Source organism: Micromys minutus, assembly GCF_963924665.1.
Source record: "Micromys minutus genome assembly, chromosome: 5".
Taxonomy (NCBI): Eukaryota; Metazoa; Chordata; class Mammalia; order Rodentia; family Muridae; genus Micromys; species Micromys minutus.
Window position 1 is genome coordinate 4,676,329 of NC_137974.1, and position 22,518 is coordinate 4,698,846.

The window sequence follows — 22,518 nt, forward strand, 5'->3', positions numbered from 1 at the left end:
ACCACATCCGAGCTCTATGCATACTATACTGTTCATGCTTGCAGCAGGGATGCTGAGGCCTCTTTGAAGCTAATTTTGTGTGTACCTTTTCCAGCTTCTTCAATGACTTGCCTCACTGCTTTCTTCAGGCTGTTGGCCCGCAGCATTATTTCCCGGGGTTTCATGGCCTTCTGGGAGGAGGGTTTCCCAATGTCATTCACCAGCTGGTCCTTGCTTTCACCCAAGGATTCTTCGCTGGCAGAGTCTACAGTGTCTTCTTCAGGGATTGCAGGGCCGACCCCTGGAGGAACTCGGCTGGTCTGACATTCCGCATGCAGGGCTTGTAGCAGTTGTTCAAGCTTCTCGTTCAGAACTGAGCACTAAGAAAACAAACAAAAGGTCAACGGTGGTGACAAGCGAACAAACTGGTGTCAGCAAGGGCGATGGTGATAATATAAGATGTATCTTTATGTAAGATAAATCTTTAACCATTGGGAATGAAGACTTCAACATTCAAGTCTTTTATTCTGTAGACTTTTTGTTTTAAATTTACTGAAGACAAAAAATAATCTTTGAGTGGGTGGTTCTTAATGTATAAAACTGCTTGCTGTTATGTGACTGTCAAACATAAATCTACAGCATAAATGACTGAAACCACTCCAACTCTTATGTGTATCTATTAACTCATACTTCAAAATCATTAAATGGCATCTAAGACTGAAAGTCTTCTTAGAACAATTTTTGTGTATATGGAAATTTTGCCGGAATGCATGCATGTATACCATGTGTGTGTCTGGTGCCAACAGAAGCCAGAAGAGGGTTTCAAGTCACCTGGAACAGATGCTATGTGACCCACCACATGGGTGCTAGAAACCAAACCTGGGTCCACTTTAAGAGTTGCAAGTGCTCATAGCCCCTGAATCATCTCTCTGGCAACCACAGGTTCAAAGTTCTACAGCCTAGGAACTGCTTTTCTTCCTTAGAACTCGACCAATACTAAGTTGAAAGATACCCAATACACAAAAACCCCAGAATTCCCTTTAAAGTTACTGACTTAGCACACACTTTCTAACATCAGGAGTTGTGGGCACAGCTGAGCTGAAGGTCTACTTTGCAAAGAACTGAACAGTGCCCACAGGACTACTAGGTGCAAGAAAGACCATGAAGGAAAATGCACAGGAATGAGGAGGGGAAAGAGGAGGGCTACAGAAAGATCAAGCACACAGGTCTTGTTTCTTTCTGCTTTGCTTGTTTTTCCACAGGTGGGAAAAAAATTTAAACAGTTAATGCTGCCGCCTGTAATCTCCACGGAATTCCTGGTCTATCCTCCTCTATTCTACTCCATCTATGATGAGAAGCCAAGAAAAGTCACACGTGAAGGACGTGTGAGACAGAGGTGTGGCTAAGCGAGTGTCCCTGCTTTCTGAAGTTCTCCATAGAGCATCTGAGTGAAACACCTCACGTTTATTTCTCTGTCACTGTCAACGGTGCACAAAAGGCTGCTGAATTTTTTGTGCTATCTCTGTATTCTGCGCCTTTGCTGGAGGCTTCATCAGTTCTAAGAGCACTCTGGTCGAGTCCTTAGGCTTATGGGAAGAATCGTAACATCTATAAATGGTCATAGATGTGAGACATCACATCAAAACCCTCCCCACCCTCAAGTCTCAGGGAAGGAACAGGGCAGAAGGAGGGGCAGAAAACATGTGGAGCTCAGGGAGAAGGAGTGTGGAATGGTGGCCTCCATACATGGACCCACAGCAGCTGTGATTACGCACACAAGACCTGCATACGATCAGCAGCTAAATAGTCCAGCTTTGGGGACAGGAAAAGTTCTGGAGGTCCCGCCCATCAGCTAGTAGGTTATTTACAGCTGATGACTTCTGGGAGAGGGAGGACTGTGGCCACTGGCGGAATTCCTATTCCCCAGGGGACAACCCCACGCCCACATCCACATGAGCAGCACCAACTGTGGGATAAAAATGATAACTATGCAAGGAACACCTAAAATTGTGATGGCTATGTGACGGGGTGGGGTCCTGTGGAGATGTGATGGGGTCCTGTGGAGATGTGATGGGGTCCTGTGGAGATGTGATGGGGTGGGGTCCTGTGGAGATGTGATGGGGTGGGGTCCTGTGGAGATGTGATGGGGTCCTGTGGAGATGGGGTGGGGTCCTGTGGAGATGTGATGGGGTCCTGTGGAGATGTGATGGGGTCCTGTGGAGATGTGACAGGGTGGGGTCCTGTGGAGATGTGGTGGGGTGGGGAAGCTAGTGGGGGGAAGAGAGCAATGGATATACGTGTGAATAAAACTGTGAAAGACTAAATAAAACTTTAAAGGAAAATTTTCCACTTTCTTTTTCTTCCACTTGATTCTGTTGTATTGCTTGAACCTAAGGGACAGAAATCCTTCCCAAGCCTTAAGTAAAATGACCCTTTCATGAACTTTAAAAGTGGAAGTAGAAATGCTGGCCTGTAAAGTCTATATGCTATTCTCTTCTTACCTTAGCATCAGAAAGCTCATAAAGGAGGAAAAAGTCTGTAAAGGTATGAAAGAAAAGGTCATGAAAGAAACAGAACTTCAAGGGAGACAAGGACTTGAGTCTAGAGAACTGAGATGCCCGTGCTGGGAGGAAACTGGGCCACCAACGTTTGCTTGACATGGAACAGGACCACGGGTCCCCTAACATCCTCCCCTTCATGTCCCTTTCACAATGTCAATCACAGAGAAAGGCTGGCTTGCTGAATACTTCCAGCAATGATCTTTACAGCACAGCTTCATGCTCAGAATATCAACAAACAACTCGAGTGCCCTTGATGTGTGTCCCCCTTACTTTACTGGCCACGGCTTCGGCTACTACGGCATTTTCCAGTGTTTTGTCCTGTGCCTTCTCCACTTTGGCAACGAAGTCCTTCACGGTTTCACAGAGTATCCTTTTAGGAAGAGAAGATACGCCATTACAGTCTGTGCGCCCTCATATACAAACATAGCTAAAAGTAAGTGCAAGGAGCCAGGCTCTGAATACCCGGGATTATGGCTTACATAAGACCACACTTCCGTCAGTGGTAACAGATCTATTTACAACTTTCAAGTGAAAAACCCATACACAAGTAAGCCTCGCTTCCTATGCTTATAGTGAGGCTGCGCTAAACCACCTTAAAATGCTTAAAATGGCTTTATAAGCCCTAAGAAGAATACTTTCGGGTCCTTTAAAAATGTAGTATCTTCCAGTTTAGATGCATTTCTTCATGTTGAACAGACACAAGGTCTTCACTATCTCCAGGATCTACTGGGTTGTCCTGGTAGCACACTACCTGAAGAACAAGGAGGTTGTGTGCATTGGTTACCAACCAATCAGACACTTGAATCCAGTTATATTCTCTGTGAATTCATCCATTTTCCCCTTAAGATAACCAATGCAATAATATAGAACCCTAATTCAATTTAGGTCTTATTAGTGTCAGCAGTATATGGCTAACTTGTTTATTTCTTTTAATTATATCTGGTGTATTTGCAAAAAAAAAGTGGACTAAAAAAAAACAAAAACAAAAAACAAAACCAATGTGCAACTCGTCTGCCTCTCAGAAGGTTGTATAAAATATGGCCAGCAGAAAGGCATGTGGATAGATCAGCTTTGGCAAAAAGTGTACTTGGATAGAAATGTCTTGAAAGTAAAACATTTCTGTTTCTATCATTGATACAGTAAGAATTTAAAGACAAAGAAAAACGTGTTCCACCAGTGGTTTTTTTCTACTAAGTTCACAACTTTCTCTGGTGGTCAAGAAATGGTAGCTTCTGTGTCACCAATATTACAAACCGGACTATGTGACAGGCACAGGGCACACAAATATGTGCCCTCTTACACTCCAGACCGTTGAAACGGCCGTCTGGGTGCATTATTCAGAACCATTTCTGCCTCACTTCTTGCCCAGGGGTTAGATCTGCTAGCACAGCCCTCGGCCTGCTCCCTGGTGCACAGCTAGAACCCGTGCCTCAAGTGTGCTGAGCAAACAGTGCACCACTGATCTCTCGGCACAATTCTCTTGGAACCAGCTGACATTTCACATTCTGGTTTCTAGTCTCTACTTTTCATCAAGATTAAAACAATGCGTGTGTCTGTGTGTGCTTGCATGTCATGCACGTACGTGCACTCCACTCAGTGACTGAGGACACACACATCAGACCTCCGGGACTGGAGTCCTCCACAAGAGCAGCAGGCTCTTAAATGCTGAGCCATTACTCCAGCCCCGTAATTTCTAGCCTGTAAGTGAATTAGGAGAGTCTCCTTCATGTACTTCCTAGATAATGTTCTTCTGTGTTAATGTATAATATGCCTTTATAGAATCTCTTGACATATGTCAGATTATAAACATTCTTGTACATGCTAACAGAGGATCACTCCTGAGAGCAGACACTGCAACTCTCACCAGCTTGTGTAACTCCAACCTAGAGCTCCGGTTTGCCCTAATTTCCTCCTGGGCCTGTGAAGCTGCTCGTGCCAGAGCAATGACCACTGCAGTGCTTGTGTTGACTGATTCAGGGATGGAGCCCTTCCGTGCATCACTGTAGAGGGGAAAGGGGCAGCCAAGGTGTCCTACCCCAGTTCCCCCGCATCTCAGGTGGGGAGAGGCTGAGGGAACAGCCCGGCTCTGTGTACCTTGTGTGAACAGGACTCATGACTGATGCACACATTAGGGGAGTGCTCGGTGCCCCCACTGTGGGAATAGTCAGAAGTGCCCTGCCTTATGGCTCTATGGCCATTACAAAAGGAATGTGGGATGTTTATATTCTGGAGGGAAGAACATAAATAGCGAAGTTAGAGTAGTAAAATATGTACTGAAGGTGGGCCAGGTGGTGTGGGGATGGAATTTTATCTAGTCGATGTAGGTTCAAAGACTGCCTGCAATACAGGGAGTCAAAGATGTGCCCTATTTTCTACAGACATACATTTGATTGATGGATCAAGGTTGGCAAAGTCAAATGTCTGCTGAGGCCAGGGGGATAACAGGTGGGTGGAACCCAGGACAAGGGAGACAAGGATTGCAGGGGCCTGAGCAATTTGGAAGCACAGCTCCATAAGCAACACAATTCATCAATCAAACACAAACCAGCCGGAACCTCTGACCGAAGTGTATCTAGCACAGTGGCCCACGGCCTGAAGCCATTTCCCCTTCCTATTGCTCAGTGCTGTTTCCTGTTCCTGGGGGATATATCCTCAAAAGCAGCTGTTACTACATTTGTACTTCTGATAGACATAAACTTGTTTTATAATGACTTTTTTGTGATTCTTCTTCATTACAAATTAGGTACGCAATGATTAAAATTTGCGTTTTCCTTCTGGATTTCCATCTTTTGCTTCCCACATAACAGTAATAAGTTCACTAAGCTGGATGTTAAAGAGCATCCCTTGTTTATGAGCTGACATTTCAGCAGCTTCTGACCTCCTTGAAATGCAAGTACAGGATGCTTCAAACGTAAATTCCAAATCCCACATTTGGGATGACATCATAAAGCTTTGGCTCCATGTTTAGAAGTAAAATCTGATGACTTCGAAATAAATTATAATTATGGATTTTAAACACACCAAGAGATGTCATTTTGGAGAATCTCACTATTATCCTTTTGGTGATATAAACAGTTGCTAAATAAAAAGTAAATTGTACAGGAAATAATAAATTACAAGATAGGATTTCCGTCTTATAATTAATCATTGATGATTTGCAAATATATATTTAAATTCTAAACATTTTTTATACTTTTATGACTGAATGTTTCAAAATAAGCAGCAAAACATACTCTCTGAATAGTCTCTGTGCAGATGCTAACGGGACGAAAACTCCAGTTCAAACTATTATCTAAGAAAAATCACCAGAAATGGTCCCCGTCAGGAAATACCTTTCCTCTCATGCTCTCACGTAACTAATACCTTCTTCACTTCAGCCCCACAACTCACTTGGCAGACGATATGACCACTGCATGTTCATCAGAATTGAGGATTTTCGTAAGATGATTTGCAACAGAGTCTTCATAAATTGTCATCTGGAAAAGAAAACTCTACACTATATGGTTGCTCACAACCCAGTTATGACTGCTTCAGAAATGCACTATTCATGACACTTGGAAAACATGGCAAAGGCTGTCATGAAAAATTAGTGTGGGGGGCATGTCACTATGCAAAACAAAATGTACCCTGACTCCCATTTTGTAGAACCTGGAGTTCTTTATGTTTACAAAATCCAATTGATTTTTCATTGTGTTTTTTAAATTATGTAAAAGTGAATTATATATAAATATAATATTACCAAAAGAAGTATTATTTAAAATAAGTACACTAAAGCCAGTCTAGCACTTACAGAACACAGAGAGAACACTAGAGATGCAGGTAGAATAGCCCAGTGATAGACACTCAGCTTCTTCACACATCTGCAGAACGAAAACTGAAACCAGACACAAAATCGCTAAACTGTGAACGGCAGCCAGTGGAACCTGCCAACTGGCACACGTGATGGGAATATAAATCTCTCCTTCATCAAAACTGACAGGCCCTAGGAAGCTACTGGACAGTGTCTGTTAGACCTGAACACAGGCCAACACCAAAGGACCAAGAAACTCAAGCTCTACATACACACCCCAAAGAAACAGACGTGTGTTCCCCAATAGACATGGCCTAGGTGGGATGTAGACACAGTGTCGAATGCAATGTATTTATTCCACAGGAACACTATAGGACACTGGGAAGAACTGAGCTTAGTCATGGTGCAGTACAGAGGAATCAGACAAGCCTGCAGTGGGGAGAAGGATACAAAATGACTTCCATTTTATAATCTACTTTTCACATTTTCCTAGCCAGTCTAGGCTGGCACAGTGACAAGTGGCCATCTGTAAGGAATGTGGGGAGGTGCTCACAAGGGCAGGAGAGGGGATTCTCGGGCACTTAATGCTGTCCTGTGATCTAGGTGTCTGTTACATAGGTTTTCTAATTTATAAGAATCTCCTAAGCTGTGCATCTAAGACATGTATGCCTTTCTGCCATATATTACACCTCAGTCACAAAAGGCTTTTTAAAATTGGGTTGTGTAGCCAAACAATCTGGTACGTAACCATAAAATTATGTAAATAAATATTTCTAAGACAGTGGCTCTCAGCCTCCCAAATGCTGTGACACTGGGAAGTTTAATGCAGTTCCTCATGCTAAATGACCCCCAGCTACAAAATCACTTTGTTCCTACTTCATAACTGTAATTTTGCTGCTGTTATGAATCACAGTGTAAATATCTGTTCTGCAGGATGTCTGACCCAATAGGGTTACAACCCACAGGTTGAGAACGGCTGTCTTAGGACAGTGAAACACACTACATTGCCCAATGTCCTGTAGGGACTCAAACCATAACATCCCATCAAAAGAACACACTTTATGATATATAGAAATGTGCACACTACTTATGTGCATTGTACCTCATGTACAGAGGCTCTGTCAAATGCTTTCTTCATATGCATCACATGTCATAAACTAGGGATTTTCCAGTAGAAATGATAATCCTGTTCAAGCCGGTATCCAGTGTTTGTCCACCTTGCTTGGGCTTCTTTTCACCGAGCATCATTTTATTCACACACAAATGGAGTTTCTGTAAATATTCTCCCCAGCAAAGCCATTCTGACTGGCATCTTCCCAAAGAAATCTCATTTTAAACTTATGGTCAGGTCCACCAGTGGCTAATTTTCAATGTCTACCTCACCTCCTTCAACTGCAAACTACACCTGGAAAAGCAATTTCACACCAGAGTAGCCACGAGTCTCCCAAATTACCCAATATTGCGCTGTCCGACTAACTTCTTGGCTTAAATACAAGAATCTCTATCTTTAAAGATCAGGACAATGGAAGGGAATCTTTAAAAGATGCAAACGGGGGAAATGTTCTTCAGGGATCACCTTATTCCCTTCACTGTGGGGTGGGCAATATATGGTATGGCCCCTAATGCTATGAAGAAATGCATTCATTAATGTCACTAATTAATTTATTAATTACTGTAATTTAATTAGTGCTACTTAAAGCTCGTGTTTATTTGTTCATTAAGGATAATTAGGAAGAAGATCATATTTATGTCAAAGGACATAATTTATAGATGCCACAGTTTAATCTACTACAGTGTCACTTAGGGTCATGACCTCCTCTCCTCATTTTGGGCAAAAAGTTAGTAACTATTGAAAAGTGCTACTGAGAAGATTGGCCTCCAGAAAACCAGGCACTATAGGTATAATCAGACAGAATTATACAACGAAGAGTTTCGACGGAAATTAAACAGTAAACATATTAACGTCAACAGTTGTGTCTTTTCAGATGACGGCCCTGTACATCACTTGTTTCCATTTCATGACTCTGCTTTTTCATGTTTTAGAATTTCTAAAATATTTTCCTATCTGAAAAAATACAAGTATGCTCTCTAAGAATGCCCCTTTCCTAGCTTTGACAAGATAATAATTTTCCCAATGGAAACATAAAGATTTCAGCTCTAAAGAGGTGAATTTTCCTAGAGAGGTAGATCAAAGGGCCTTAATGAGTCAGAGCTAATCTCCTGGAAGCTAGATTGTTTTAAGTTTCCACTGCTCCGAGGTTTAAACATGTCTGAAAGGTTTAGACATTCATGGTCAGCAGCAGAGACAAAAGGAAGTGAGCAGCTATTGTTCCTTTGCTTGCTCAGGCTTAACGTGGGTCTCATCCGAGAAAGTAAACGGGAAGAGAGAAACTGCAGGACCAGTGCTGGAACACGAGTGGGAGGGGATTATCCGAAGCTAGGGGGCGCCAGTAATAAAGCAGGTGCTCACGGCAGATGCAGAGGGCGAGTGAGCCCCCACTGGAAGCCGCTATCTGTTGACCTCCTGGGTCATGTCTGATGCTGTATGTGCGTCTGCACCATTAAATCCTTGGGGCACCAGGGCCCATGTTACAGACAAAGTGGTAAGGTCCAAGAAGGTCGGTGACTTAGGGTCCATTGTCACAGAGGGACTCTAACTTTGATCCTCAGGATTCTTTGCTCTGAGAGAGAAGACTGGAAGCAGGCAGCGACTCCTGAAACAAGCATGTCGCCACTGCCGTCTCCCCCGTCCCCGAGATACCCCATTTCTAATGATCAGTAGATAAAAGATTAGTCTTACGTAAAATTCTTCAGTGGCTTCCGCAGGTTCAGGAAGCAGAGAAGCCTTTGCTGGCAATTTGAGTTCATAGGTCATTATACTCCACCTGATGGGAGAAAGTCCTTTGGTCTAAAACATAAATCTTTACATTAAAACTTTAAATCTTAACAAGCTATTCCTGAGTCACACACGCACACACGCACACACACACGCGCACACACACACACGCACACACACACACGCACACGCACACACACACACACGCACACACACACATTTGTGGTGTATAGTTTTATTCTATCTTAAACGGAGGCTGGGACAACCACAAAACTGTAACAATCCCACAGAACACTGGATTCATAGTTTATGATTTCCACATTCTACCATTTCTCTGTCCAGTTAAAAACATCCAAACATTTCAACACCAGGTCACAGCGGGAAATGCTGGTCACTCTGTGCCTTTCTACTCTAGATGCAATGCGACCTAGCCTTCTCTCTTCCATTTTCTAAGTAAGGCTCATTATAAAGTACTAACTAGATGTGTTACTCACATGCTGCAACCCAGAATTCCAAAAACAATGTCCTGGATGAAATAAATGCCTATTACTCATGAAAAGAAACCATTTCTCATTCAGCAAATGCTCTTGGCCAAAAGATATGAGTGCAAGTGTGTGTGTGTGTGTGTGTGTGTGTGTGTGTGTGTGTGCATGTGTGTATATATGTGCATATGTAAGTGTGGTTATGTGAGCATGTGTGCATGCATGTAAGTGTGTGTATATGTATGCATGTGATGAAAATAAGGTAAACATTCCTTAATTTAGGAAAAAGTAATTTAAACATGAGATGAAAGGAAATTATTTATAGAAATAATACTTCATTGAAGAAAACGTACTCCAATTATCACTAAGTAGTCACTATGCATTACTAAGTAGTAATTCCAATGTTGAATCATTTGACAAAGCAATCAACTTGGTTACTTCCAGATTAATATTTAAAACAATTTCCAAATTTGGAGAGAATAATGGGGCAAGACATTAATATAGTCTAAGCAGATAAGAGAGAAGAATTTCTTATAGATAAAAATCATTATAAAAGCAATATTACAACACATACAAGAAATTTATAAGAAGCACAAACAGCCAATGATCTAACCTTCAGGCGAACCCTAAACTCCATAACTAAATCCTAGTGGATCATTCAGACTAATGAGAGTAAGTCTTCACAAAAAAAAAAAAACAAACTTCCAGAAACTTCCCCAATAGGCATTTGTTATTTAGACTCTGTGAACTCAACAGCTACTGTAGCTACGGTTCAAGTCCCCATCCACATGGACTGGCTCCATGGCTTCAGCACCTGCTGTGAAAGCGGAAGACTAGAGTTCAGACGCCCAGAGCCCATGGCAGTGCGGGGGCGGAAGCCAGAAGCTGGACAGCCAGAGTAGCCATCTCAGCCAGCTCAGGGTTTGAATGGGAGACCCTGCCTCACTGAATAAGAGGAAAGACCAATCAAGGATGATTCCAACAAGCTTAGACCTCCACAAACACGAGCAAACACACATGCGTACACTCATGTACATGCGTGCATACACACACAAAACCAAAGAAGAAAACATTACAAGTATAGCTGTGTTTATTTAATTTTCCATCCCTCACAGATATATACACTGAACATCACAAAGCAAAGGAATGGCAGGGTCTGGACACAGCCTCAACAGGCTTCCAAATGAGGCACATGAACAGGCGCAGAAATTAGAGACCGCACAAATACCCAAGTAAGAGAAAGCTGCAACCATGTGAAAGCCAACCTTCTGGGGTTGGGGATTGAGCTCAGTTGGTAGAGCAACTGTCTAGCAAGTACAGGGCCCTGGGTTCAGTCCTTAGCTCTGAGGGGAAAGGCAAAATGACAAAAAGACCAAAACCAGACCAAACCGGAACAAGGGAGCAGCTTGCTTACAGCTGACCTACTTCTGTAGTCAAAGACAGGCAGCAGGAAAGGATTCCTCCGACAACCATGACCTCCCCTGCTGCAACTCTCCCCGACCCCGGACAGAGAACTCCCAGGGAACAGAAGAGTGGCTACAAGCGAAGGCTGAGGTGCGCATGAGCACTGACTACGAGTCGGTCAGGGCTTCTCTGGTGCCCATGTGCTAAGAGGCAGAGACTGAATGCAGACTGGGAATCTGTTAAAACACCAGCCCGACTGCTTCCAGCCCTACTGCCTGCAAGCTATGTGACTTTGATGGTGTCAGGAGCGGAGAGGAAGAGGCTCGCTCATTTGGGGGTTGTAGTGGCAGCGACACGGGATGGGCAGCCCAGAATGCCAGGCAAACAGCCGGGCTCCTTTCTGTCCTGTCTGCAGAAGCCCTTGTCTGATCTTCAGAAAATCGTCATAATGACGCTGTTAAGAACCAAGCGATAGTGTCGCTACAAAGGTCAAGTAAATACTATTGAAAAGCATAAATAACACAAACTATTAAATCGATTTTTCATCCCCATTTTTACGGGGATTAGGATCGCCTGTTTTTTACAAACAGGAAAGCCACAAGGAAAACAAAACAATTCTAATAAAGACCCCCACCTTTTTCCTCGGCTGTTTGTGGCACACCAGTGGACGTCAAGGATTCTGGCCACAGGGGTGCTATCTCTCAGCTAGCCACTTGGGGGAGTGAATTTCTAGAAAGCATTTCCTAGGCTGCATCAGGACAGCCCTGTAAATCTGTCTCAGAAACAAGCATTTCAAACACTGAGCTGGGGCTGGTGAGACAGCACAGGAGTAAAGGTGCTTGCTACGAAGCCTGACACACTGAATTAGATCCTGGGAGCCACGTGGTTCAAGGAGAGAACTGACTCTGGAAAGACCTCCACGTGACAAACGTGACAAACACGCGCACCACTAAATATTTTAAAAGCCTCGGCAAATACTCAATGTTGTTTGTAAAGCGATGCACCAAACCATTTAGGAAATTACTTTCAGGCTGCTCTCCTCTCGCCCCCAAAGCTGACTTTACTACATGCAAACCCTTCCTGACCCTCTGCTTTACTAAGGTGAAGACTGCAACATACTGTGTCGCCGATCTACAACTGCTGTTTTCACATCCATACACCCGAGAAGTACGACACCTAGGCTAGTTACTCATCTGTCACCAGCTACTTCTACTTTCTGTTTCTGTGTGTGTGTGTGTGTGTGTGTGTGTGTGTGTGTAGGGAGAGTAGGTGTGTGCGTGTTTGTGCACGCATGTTCAAGTATGCATGTGCCACATGTGTAGATGGTGTGTCGGTTCTCATTTTCCACCTCGTTTGTCACTAGGTCTCCTTGTTTGCAGCTTATGTGCCAGGAGAGCTAGCCTGGGAACTTCTGGGGACTCTCCTGCTCCTTCCTCCCATTTTGCCAGAAGGAGCACTGTAAAGACACTTTGAACAGGCTCTGGAGAACCAAATTCAGGCTTGCACCAAGACACTTCCCCAGCACTACTGTACCGCTTTTATCCCCTGGTCCTTCCTTCCTTCCTTTCTTCCTTCCTTCCTTCCTTCATTCATTCATTCCTTCCTTCCTTCCTTCATTCCTTCATTCCTTCCTTCCTTTCTTCCATCACCTTGGAGATTCTGAATTTACCTCCATCCCAGATTATAAAGTACTGTGGCCCAAATGAGTATCCCTATCATGCCATTTTGAATCTATGCAGGCTAAGGGTCTGCCATCCAGGCTAAGGGTCTGCCATCCAGGCTAAGACTCTGCCACTCAGGCTAAGGGTCTGCCGTCCAGGCTAAGACTCTGTCACTCAGGCTAAGGGTCTGCCGTCCAGGCTAAGACTCTGTCACTCAGGCTAAGGGTCTGCCGTCCAGGCTAAGACTCTGTCACTCAGGCTAAGGGTCTGCCGTCCAGGCTAAGACTCTGTCACTCAGGCTAAGGGTCTGCCGTCCAGGCTAAGACTCTGTCACTCAGGCTAAGGGTCTGCCGTCCAGGCTAAGACTCTGTCACTCAGGCTAAGGGTCTGCCGTCCAGGCTAAGACTCTGTCACTCAGGCTAAGGGTCTGCCGTCCAGGCTAAGACTCTGTCACTCAGGCTAAGGGTCTGCCGTCCAGGCTAAGACTCTGTCACTCAGGCTAAGGGTCTGCTGTCCAGGCTAAGGGTCTGCCGTCCAGGCTAAGGGTCTGCCATCCAGGCTAAGGGTCTGCCATCCAGGCTAAGACTCTGCCACTCAGGCTAAGGGTCTGCCATCCATGCTAAGGCTCTGCCATCCAGGCTAAGGGTCTGCCGTCCAGGCTAAGGCTCTGCCACTCAGGCTAAGGGTCTGCTGTCCAGGTCTATTTTTCAACGTGTCCTCAGCAGAGGACTCAGGCACTACATTACAGCGTGACAGACAAGGTTACCACACTGAGGTTAGTGCTCATCTGAGGATAATTACATTTTTGACTGGTGGCTCCCTGATGCGATTTTGTTCTCAGGAAGAGCTCCACAGATGGCTAATCCTATCAACGTTGTTTTGATTCATGCGAGCTCAGGTCTGTAATGATATTTTGATATTTGACTTGTACTCTTGGGGGCGGGGTAATTATGGCTTACCGAATCTTGTTGTTCTCTTAACCCAAATACTAAATGCCTTCGCCACACGCAGTTAGGCTTCACAAACTGACTTCTGTTTTATACATGGCCTTTCAAAATGGGGTAGTGGTGAGGACAAGGGAGGGGACCGAGGGCAGGGTGAACAGTGACAGGGCCTTCTTCTTCATGGGTGTTCCTGATAATTCCCTGTCTCTGGGACAGGACTCATATTCTCCCTCCCTCCTTCCTCCTCCCCCAATCTTTCCCCTCCCCCTCAGCCAAGGCAAGCATTCTTCTATCACTGAGCTACATCTCCAGCCTGGGCAGGACTCCCTTACCTTTTTACCATTTATTATTTGGGGAACTAGTGTAGGAGGAGCCTCTCCAGCAAAGCGAAAATGACAGTGCTTTTCTTAGGTCGGCTGAAAGCTCGAGCTGCTGGGTCTCACTAGTCCGTTATGAGATGCCCCAGCTGCAAAGCTAACTTCTTAGCTTTCTGACTTGAACAGTGGTTAAAGGCAGTTGGTAGCCCAGGCATGGTGGTACACCGATAGAATACTGTAGCTCAGAGACAGGAGATCTCAAGTGTGAAGTCAGTCTGAGTTACAGAGGGAAAGCCTATCCCCAAACCACAACAAAACAAGAATTAGTAACTTCACAGTCATCTATATTTAAACATGGAATTCACTGGAATTATCTTCAGGCTTTGGCCATCCATCCATTCATCTATTCATCATTCAAATGCACCTTTTACTGAGTGTCTACTTTGTGCAAATTCTATTCAGGATCTCAAAGATTAATGAACAAGACCAGGGATCTTGGACTTACAGTTGCTAAAACTGAAAAGATCAAATAACCTCACGCTGACATTTTCAGAAGGAAAACTTCTTTTACCTGTCCAACATTTTGGTACTGGCTCGTTCCAGCTTCTCGAGTATCTGAGGAAGTTGGGTGTCGTCATCATACGAACCTCCCCAGCCAAGAACTCGAGCAAGGTCATTGCCTGTACCCAAGGGTAGCACCCCGAGCTGGCACTGCAAAAGAATGCAATGCTGACACTTTCAGGAAAGTTGGGGGATAAGGGACTTGGGGGGTTCAAGGCTCGCTTAAGCTACACGGCAAGACCCCACCTCAAACACCCCAGTGTGTACTTGCCTGTTTATTCAAGTTCAGTTTATCGATCTCTGACAAAACCCAGCCTACACTTCCATCTCCTCCACAGACAAGGATCCGAAAATTGTCAAACTTTTGGAACAATCTCAAGCTGCAAGTAAAACAGTCAATTTTAGTGTTGAGTACATAAAAAGTATTTTTCTCCAGTTACCATTCACTCTGTATCCGTATCTTCTTTCATTTAAAATATAAGAGTTCATGTGTGAAAATTAACCTGAGTGCCATAGTTCACTCAAGAAAACCTTTGAAGAAAGGGGGGGAGAAAATCAAGTGAGGCAGAGCCAGGAATGAGAACTGAAGGCCAAGCAGGCGGTGGCACGTGGCTTTTCCATTACAGACAAGGGAGACGCATCTTGTGCTCAGAACTGTGTTTTACTCGAGTAGGATTATCATAAGTGAATTACCCTAAATAAGGCCCTCCGTTCATTAAATCAAACACCTGAGCCGGGTTGAGCAACTGCTTAAAGCGACGAAGGAACTTCACCCCCTGATTATCTCCACTCTTAGAGTTGACAAACACCAAGAGAGGGCTGACGCAGAACGAGAAGGTTGCTCGGCAGAAACCTGCAAAACAAGCCCGGGACAAGGTTAATATGAAAGTCTTCTCTCTTAACTTATTAGCAGGCATTCAGAAAAAGCAAGCGAAATGGGTAAAGGTGAGGACCCTCTGTCACTGCTGGCACACCACTGTCCAGTCCCCTGTTGAACTAGTTCAGTATTTGCATCCTAGCGATATAAAACTCGTGTTTTAGGACACACTTTGCAGTGAAAAAAACACACCAGAGGCACTAAGACCCTCAGTCATGGAGTATTTGAAATGGACCACCAAATTTACCAATCTGTGCAAGAGAAGTAAAACTGGGCTATGGGTTCACAGTTGTCAAATAATTCATGCCTACACACGGTATTTTACAATGTTCTAATTGTCTTTGTAGAGGTCTGAGAAGATACTTTAGACTGTATAATAGGTGAAAGACATATCGGGGTGGGGAGAGTTATCGAGAGCACGTCCCTCAGCTGCTGAACATCTGTGTGGAAACACGGCAGACTAGAACAACATTGCAAAGCCATTTGTAGTGCGGCTTGTGGAGAAGAAAGCGTCCCATTCTAAAACTGGCGATGTCAGAAAGTTAAGCCTCGCCAGGTTCTAGAAATAGCAAATGCATTTAGAGGGAGACAGATTCCTGCAATGAAATTACAGGAGAGCAAATCTGAATAGTAGCCCATGCTAATGGGCAGTTTCAATTATGGAGAGAGAGCACAAATTAACCTTTCAGGAGTTCGGTACAAAATGACGACCTTCCTTCATTTGTTGGGATATTTAAAAAAAAAAAAAAAAAAAAACTGCAAGTCTTGTGCACTATGATCCGGCCAATGTATTATTGGCTGCACTATAACCTTCATTTCAAAATAATTCGTTTGGACTGGGGATGTAGCTCAGTGGTTAGACGCATGCTTAGCTCTTCAGGACCCTGGGGTTTATCCCCAGAATCAAAAGAACCAATTAATTAGTTAAATAATCAAATATGCCTTCCAGCATTTACAAAAACTTACTAGAAAAGCCAATTACAGTTTATCATAGGAAATTAAGTCAACATTAGACATGCCAGAAGTACACATACTTACAGTACTGCTACGTACCATCAGAATCTGTGCTATTTAGTGCAATAGGAGGGATGATGGATACTTTACACTGGCCTAGTGGACAGACGGGGTGGTACACGTCTTTGCAGGCAGTGTGTACCTGACAACAAACAAAGAAACGGTCAAGAATTGTAACAACAACAAGCCAACACCATGACACCTACAGACCTGCGCTCGGAATCAACACCATCAGAAAACGTTCAGTGTTTAGGAAACCACTAAAGGCGCATTTACCCTTCTGGGAAGCAGGCTCACACGTACCCGAGGTTGGCTAAAGGGAGTGCTATTAGTCAGTGCAGCTAGTGAAGGGGAGGGAGATGAGGAATGGGATACAGAGGAGGGAGAGAGGGAGGGTGGGGAGGGAAGAAAGAGGAAAGATGGAGAAACGGTATCTCAAAGTCATGGTCATAAAATTTAATAAAAGTGAATAAAATCCGCCATGTGCAAGCTCTTTTTGCAACGATCCTACAACCTTCTAGCCTAATTTGTCTTAGTGTACGAGTGCCGTAAAGCACGTGGTTTCCTCCTCAGCCAGACCACTGCCCTGCAAGACCGGGAGAGATGCAGACCAGTGAAGCCACTGTGAGACACTCTGAGTGAGAAAACACGGCTTACTTCACCACAGAGGAGCCTGGTAGCTCAGAAAAGTTCGTGTGTCCACCTACAGAACCTTTCAAACTGTCGGCTGGTCAAGCGCACGCTCCACAAACAGTTATTTAAAATGGCTTTATTTAATTGGTCCTTTATGAAATACATGCATTAACTAAGCCAAACCTTTCAGAGTATTCTCCTGATGACCTATTTGGGGACAATTCTCAATCACGACATAATAATTAACAGAACTGTTTTCCAGAAAAATTAATGTGCACAAATAGTTCTGAGAGTGTTTTTCCCCCAAGCCAGGATTTCTCTGTGTAGCCCTGACTGTCCTCGAACTCGCTCTGAAGATCAGGCATTGTGCAGCTCTCTTCCTGTGCCACTCCACGATTCTCACACGTTTCTAGCGTTGAAACTACCAACCAAGCAATGGTTTTAGTCTCAGCTCTCAGGGGCAGAGGCGGTGGAACTCTGAGTTTGAGGCCAGCCTGATCTTCAGAGCGAGTTCGAGGTCAGTCAGGGCTACACAGAGAAATCCTGGTGGGTCAGCATTACTGGAACGCAGTGTCCAGGATGGTGGACCCTCAGGCTTTGCTTGGGTTCTCCTTTGCTTTGTTGGCCCTTTACATGATGGTAGCAAGCCCTAGGGACCCTCAGGTACAATGTCCTCATCCGAAGGCAAAGAGCAAGCACAGCATAAATGATAGAGTGTAGGAAGTATTAGGTTAAAGGAGTTGTCCGGGGAAAGGTGAAGGAGGCCAGTATATGTAACTGACAGAGGATAGAAATAACTAGTGTGAGAGTTTGGTTCACCAGGGAAGAGCAGGGAAAGAAGGACATTCCGGGATGCCACGTGCACCACCTGTAACAGCAACGCCGGTCTATACAATTTGTCTAAATGCAGAATTGCTCTTAAGTACAGTCTCATTAGCTCAGACTGCTAAGGGCTGCTAAAAACTAGTGAGTGTGCAAAGTCAGTGCAAAGTCAGTGCACGGGCACCTCAGATGAAGGCAACCTGCACAAAGCCTGACACAGTTAGTTCATCACGCATCCATGTGCTTTCCAAAAGTCAGAAATGAACAGCTAAGCCCCAGAGGAGCAAGGAGTGAGTGCACAGTGGGGGCAGCAGGAATCGGCAGCAGGAATCAGGAGGAGCCCTGGGCCCCAAAGGAAATCAACGGTGGGAGGGGGCTGAGAGCACAGGCCAGGACTTAGGGCCTCCCTTAACTCAGCTCTCGGGGAATCTGGCGCCACCTTCTGGCCTCCATGGCACCAGACGCACACACACATTGCACATACATGCATCCAAGAAAAATACTCACGCACGGAGAATGAAAACTAATAAATAAGTCTGGGGTTTTAAAAACTGTTGTTTGTGTGTGGTGTTCCTTTAAAATAAGGAATGGTTTAAGAGGGCTCTAGGAGCTAGAGTTTCACTGAGATGCAAAGGGCACCCGTTATAGTCTACACGGAAAGTCCTGCTAGTTAGGTTTCTGTGAACTTGACACATGCTAGGGGCCACTTAGAAGAGGGGACCTCAACTGAGAAGATGCCTTCGTAAGACCATCCTGTAGGCAAGCCAGTGGGGCATTCTCTTGATTGGATGAATGCGGAGGCTCAGCCACAGGAGGAGGTGTCACTCCTGGGCTGGTGGCCCTGGACTGTGTACTGTGCAAGAAGACAGGCTGAGAAAGCCATGGTAGCAGGCCAGTAAGTGGCTCTTCTCTGTGGAATCTGCTCCAGTTTCCACCTCCAGGTCCTGGCTTCCATCCGTGATGGGCTGTAATGAGCAGCCAAATGAACGCTTTCCTCTCACTTTCACTGTGGCCACGGAGTCTCTACCACAGCAACAGAAGCCTCCCAAAGACAAGAAGGATGGAACAGGCCACAGCACCAGTACGAGAGTCTCACTAGATCTAAAAGCAGGCGGAAGCACGGGCCACACGGACTGAAATGCTGTAGCATTTAGAAGTCAGTCTCATTAATTAGTCAATACATCAGAACCACAGCCTTTGTGCTTTCTGCTGATCTGCCTCACAGTTAACAAAAGCAACAGGTTTTACACATTTAAAATGTGTGTGTGAGTGTGTGTGAGTGTGTGTCCATGTGTGTGTGAGTGAGTATGTGTGTATGTGTGTGTGTGTGTCCATGTGTGTGTGAGTATGTGTGTATGTGTGTGTGAGTGTGTCTGTGTGAGTGTATGTGAGTGAGTGTGTATCTATGTGTGTGTAAGTGTGTATGTGTGTGAGTGTGTGAGTGTATGTGTGTGAGTGTGTGTGTAAGTGTCTATATGTGTGTGTAAGTATGTGTGTGTATGTGTGTGTATGTGTGTGTGAGAGTGTGTGTGTGAGTGTATGTGAGTGAGTGTATATCTATGTGTGTGTGAGTGTGTGTGAGTGTGCATGTGTGAGTGTGTGTGTGTGTGTGTGTGTGTGTAGGGGGTCAACTGCCAAATCTAAAAGACTAAAAGACTCAAAACATGGCCATGCAAACCAGCCCAGTGGAAGGCAGTCACCGCTGTGGCAGGTCCACAGGGCGGCAATAAGCAGAGTGCACACGGCCGCCTGTCCCAGAGCTGTCTGCACACTGCCACCCCGTCACACCGGCTCTCCTCACGCAGTCCGAAACAGAAAGAAAATTATTCCTTGGACCATACGCAAAAATTTAAAACTATGAATTTCTATCACAGACATGCATAACCTCCTGAGTCTGGTCTTGTGTCAGAGGACAGACACTGGGCTGCAGCAAAATGACAGCAATGACAACCTACTGGCACCTTGGAGCGAGCAAGGTTTTCTGAGGGTGGCTTAAGTGGGGGCGGGGCTGAACAGAGGCGGCAACGTGATGACACCGATGTAGAAAACCTGTATGAGACAGGGATCCTTCTGAACACAACCTCTAAATGGGCCACTTGAAAAAAGACCAGGAGGGAAATGAGAGCACACGCGTGTGCGCATGAACACACACACACACTCACACACACCGCTGCCATGCTAGAGGGAACGAGTATTCTTCAGAGACATGAATGAGTACCATTATGTCACAAAGGAACGTAAGTGCAGCCAGGGTTATTTGCTTTGCCTCTAGACCACACAGAGGAGCCAGCTAGGGAAAGATGCGACTTTAAAAGTACAGACTAACGCTCAGCCTTACCATGGTCTTACACCACAGGCATTTCCAATCTTGCAGGCGAAGAACACTGCCACATGTTTTGTCACAGACTGCACACTTGGCACTCACAGGCAAGTTGCCTTCAAGCCACTGGTGAGGCATGGCGACCTACGGACAGGGAAGAGGAGTGGTCAGAGCAAGGCCGGAGGAGACGGGGAAGAGTTTCTTACTCTACAGACTCAACCATGTGTATCCTGGGAGCTCTCCGCTCACTTCATTCACATCTGTGTATTATCTAGCCTTCCTGGGTCCCGGAGGTACACACAGGAAGGACAAAGGCTCACTTCAGCAGAAATCTAGCTGGGGAGAAAGGCTTATAGTACAGTGATCGCCAAAGGTTTCACACGCAGGATGCGGTGGAGTCCAGGCTGGAAGGGGCACTGCTGAGGGGCAGACCCAGAACGGGCAGCATGAGCTGTTCAGCTGATCACTGAAGACCACTGGGTTCCTCAGAGGACGGTCTTTCACAGCAGCCCAGCCAAGAGACATTCCTAAGCCTTTCTTAGAACAGATTCCCTTACAAGCAGAAAACTGAGGGACGCTATGAAACAGCTAAGTAAAAAAAAAATCAAAGCTCACAATAAGCTAACACTTGCAATGCTACTCAACCCACATTCCCATTTAACTTGGTCATCACACTCCACAAAAGCATGGGGCAGGGAGGGGCGAGTGCAGGGATGGGACAAGGCAGGAGACGGGGGCGGAGACAGGGCGGGGCGAGTGCAGGGATAGGACGAGGCGGAGAAGGGGCGGGGACGGGGCGGGGATGGGGTGGGGCGAATGCAGGGATGGGACGAGACGGGGACGGGGGGGGGGGGGTGGGGGTGGGGGGGGTGGGAACGGGGCGGGGCGAGTGCAGGGATAGGACGAGGCGGGGACGGGGCGGGGACGGGGCGGGGACGGGGCGGGGATGGGGTGGGACGAGTGCAGGGATGGGACGAGGCGGGAACGGGGTTGGGGACTGGGGCGGGGATGGGGTGGGGCGAGTGCAGGGATGGGACAAGGCAGGAGACAGGGGCGGAGACGGGATGGGGCGAGTGCAGGGATGGGACGAGGAGGGGACGGGGCGGGGACGGGGCGGAGATGGAGTGGGGCGAGTGCAAGGATGGGAGGAGGCGGGGACGGGGGTGGGGACGGGGGCGGGGACAGGGTGGGGACGGGGCGGAGCCCCAGCTTACACCATCCTCATCCTCTATGATGTCTTTCCCGATGGAAGCCAAAGTGGTCCATTTGCAGTTGTTTGTTGCCCTTACCGCACATCTTTTGTGAGCCTTGAATTTACATACTAAAAAGATAACAATAATCATAAAAAGGTTAGTGGTCTTCAAGTGAAGGAACTTACAACATGGCATTTTTAAAGGAGAAAAGAGGCAAGTTTTGTTTTGTTTTTTAAAGTTTAAGATCCAGTGTCTTTGTTATATATAAAGCAGTTATAATGTAATATAATAGATTGCTGATAGGAGGAGAAATTAAATAAACTCCAAAGAATTAGTTCTTCAGAAGAAAAATGTATAGACGTGCACATACCCAAAGTAATCCAGTACCAAGAATACTGTAAAAACCCACTCCTCACTCTGGGTGTGGACTCCCCTCTTTGGATGTGTTTAATCTGAGAAAATCCATGGAGGTAAATATTTCTGACATTTGCATTGCTGTGCATTTATATTATCCGTGGGAAGAAGATTCAGAGGTGTTTCACGGTGCAAGCACAGTAAGAAAACAACCAGGCGGCTTGGGAAACTGTCACAAAGACAGCAAAGCAGTCAGTTGGAACTGGGCTTCTGGCTTATTCCTTTAATCCCAACACACAGAACCTCAAGGCTGCCTGAAATATAGTGAGTTCCATGCAAGGACATAGAAGACGATAAAAATTATATAATTCCTTCATTACTTCAAAAGCTTGACATTAAAAATGAAACAGCTCTTTGGTTGGTGGTTTAGTCCCTGGGAGCTCTGGGGGGGTCTGGTTGGTTGATATTGTTGTTCTTCCTATGGGGTTGTTCTTCTCTAACTCCTCCTTTGGGGTCCCTGGGCTCAGTCTAATGGGGGACAACATTTAAAGTGTAAATTAATAAAAAAATGAAACAGCTCATTTAAAACAAAAATGGAGCTTTGTAATACTAAAGGACTTCGCGCAAGGGGCCTTGAGACTCACAGCCCTGCATAACAAGTAATGATGACAAGCCAGCTGTTGCTATGGTCACCAAGAAATGCAAGTAACTCTTCTGCACCTATATTTTGTAAGGTGGCAACTGAGTTCCTCCAGAGAGGGATGAAAAAC

General features: G+C 45.5%; 1 protein-coding gene across 1 annotated transcript in view; it reads right to left on the reverse strand.

The window, feature by feature from the left end:
- The window catches only part of DGKH (diacylglycerol kinase eta), a 152,125-nt gene that overhangs the window by 35,091 nt on the left and 94,516 nt on the right, over positions 1-22,518 (reverse strand). The window contains exons 7-16 of the mRNA XM_080917356.1: positions 21,416-21,522; positions 20,220-20,345; positions 16,466-16,568; positions 15,229-15,388; positions 14,807-14,915; positions 14,546-14,685; positions 9,131-9,215; positions 5,931-6,016; positions 2,811-2,910; positions 86-359 (exon numbers count right to left, since the gene is read on the reverse strand). Coding sequence (XP_080773482.1) covers positions 86-359; positions 2,811-2,910; positions 5,931-6,016; positions 9,131-9,215; positions 14,546-14,685; positions 14,807-14,915; positions 15,229-15,388; positions 16,466-16,568; positions 20,220-20,345; positions 21,416-21,522 — 1,290 coding nt within the window. The remainder of the gene's footprint in view (positions 1-85; positions 360-2,810; positions 2,911-5,930; positions 6,017-9,130; positions 9,216-14,545; positions 14,686-14,806; positions 14,916-15,228; positions 15,389-16,465; positions 16,569-20,219; positions 20,346-21,415; positions 21,523-22,518) is intronic.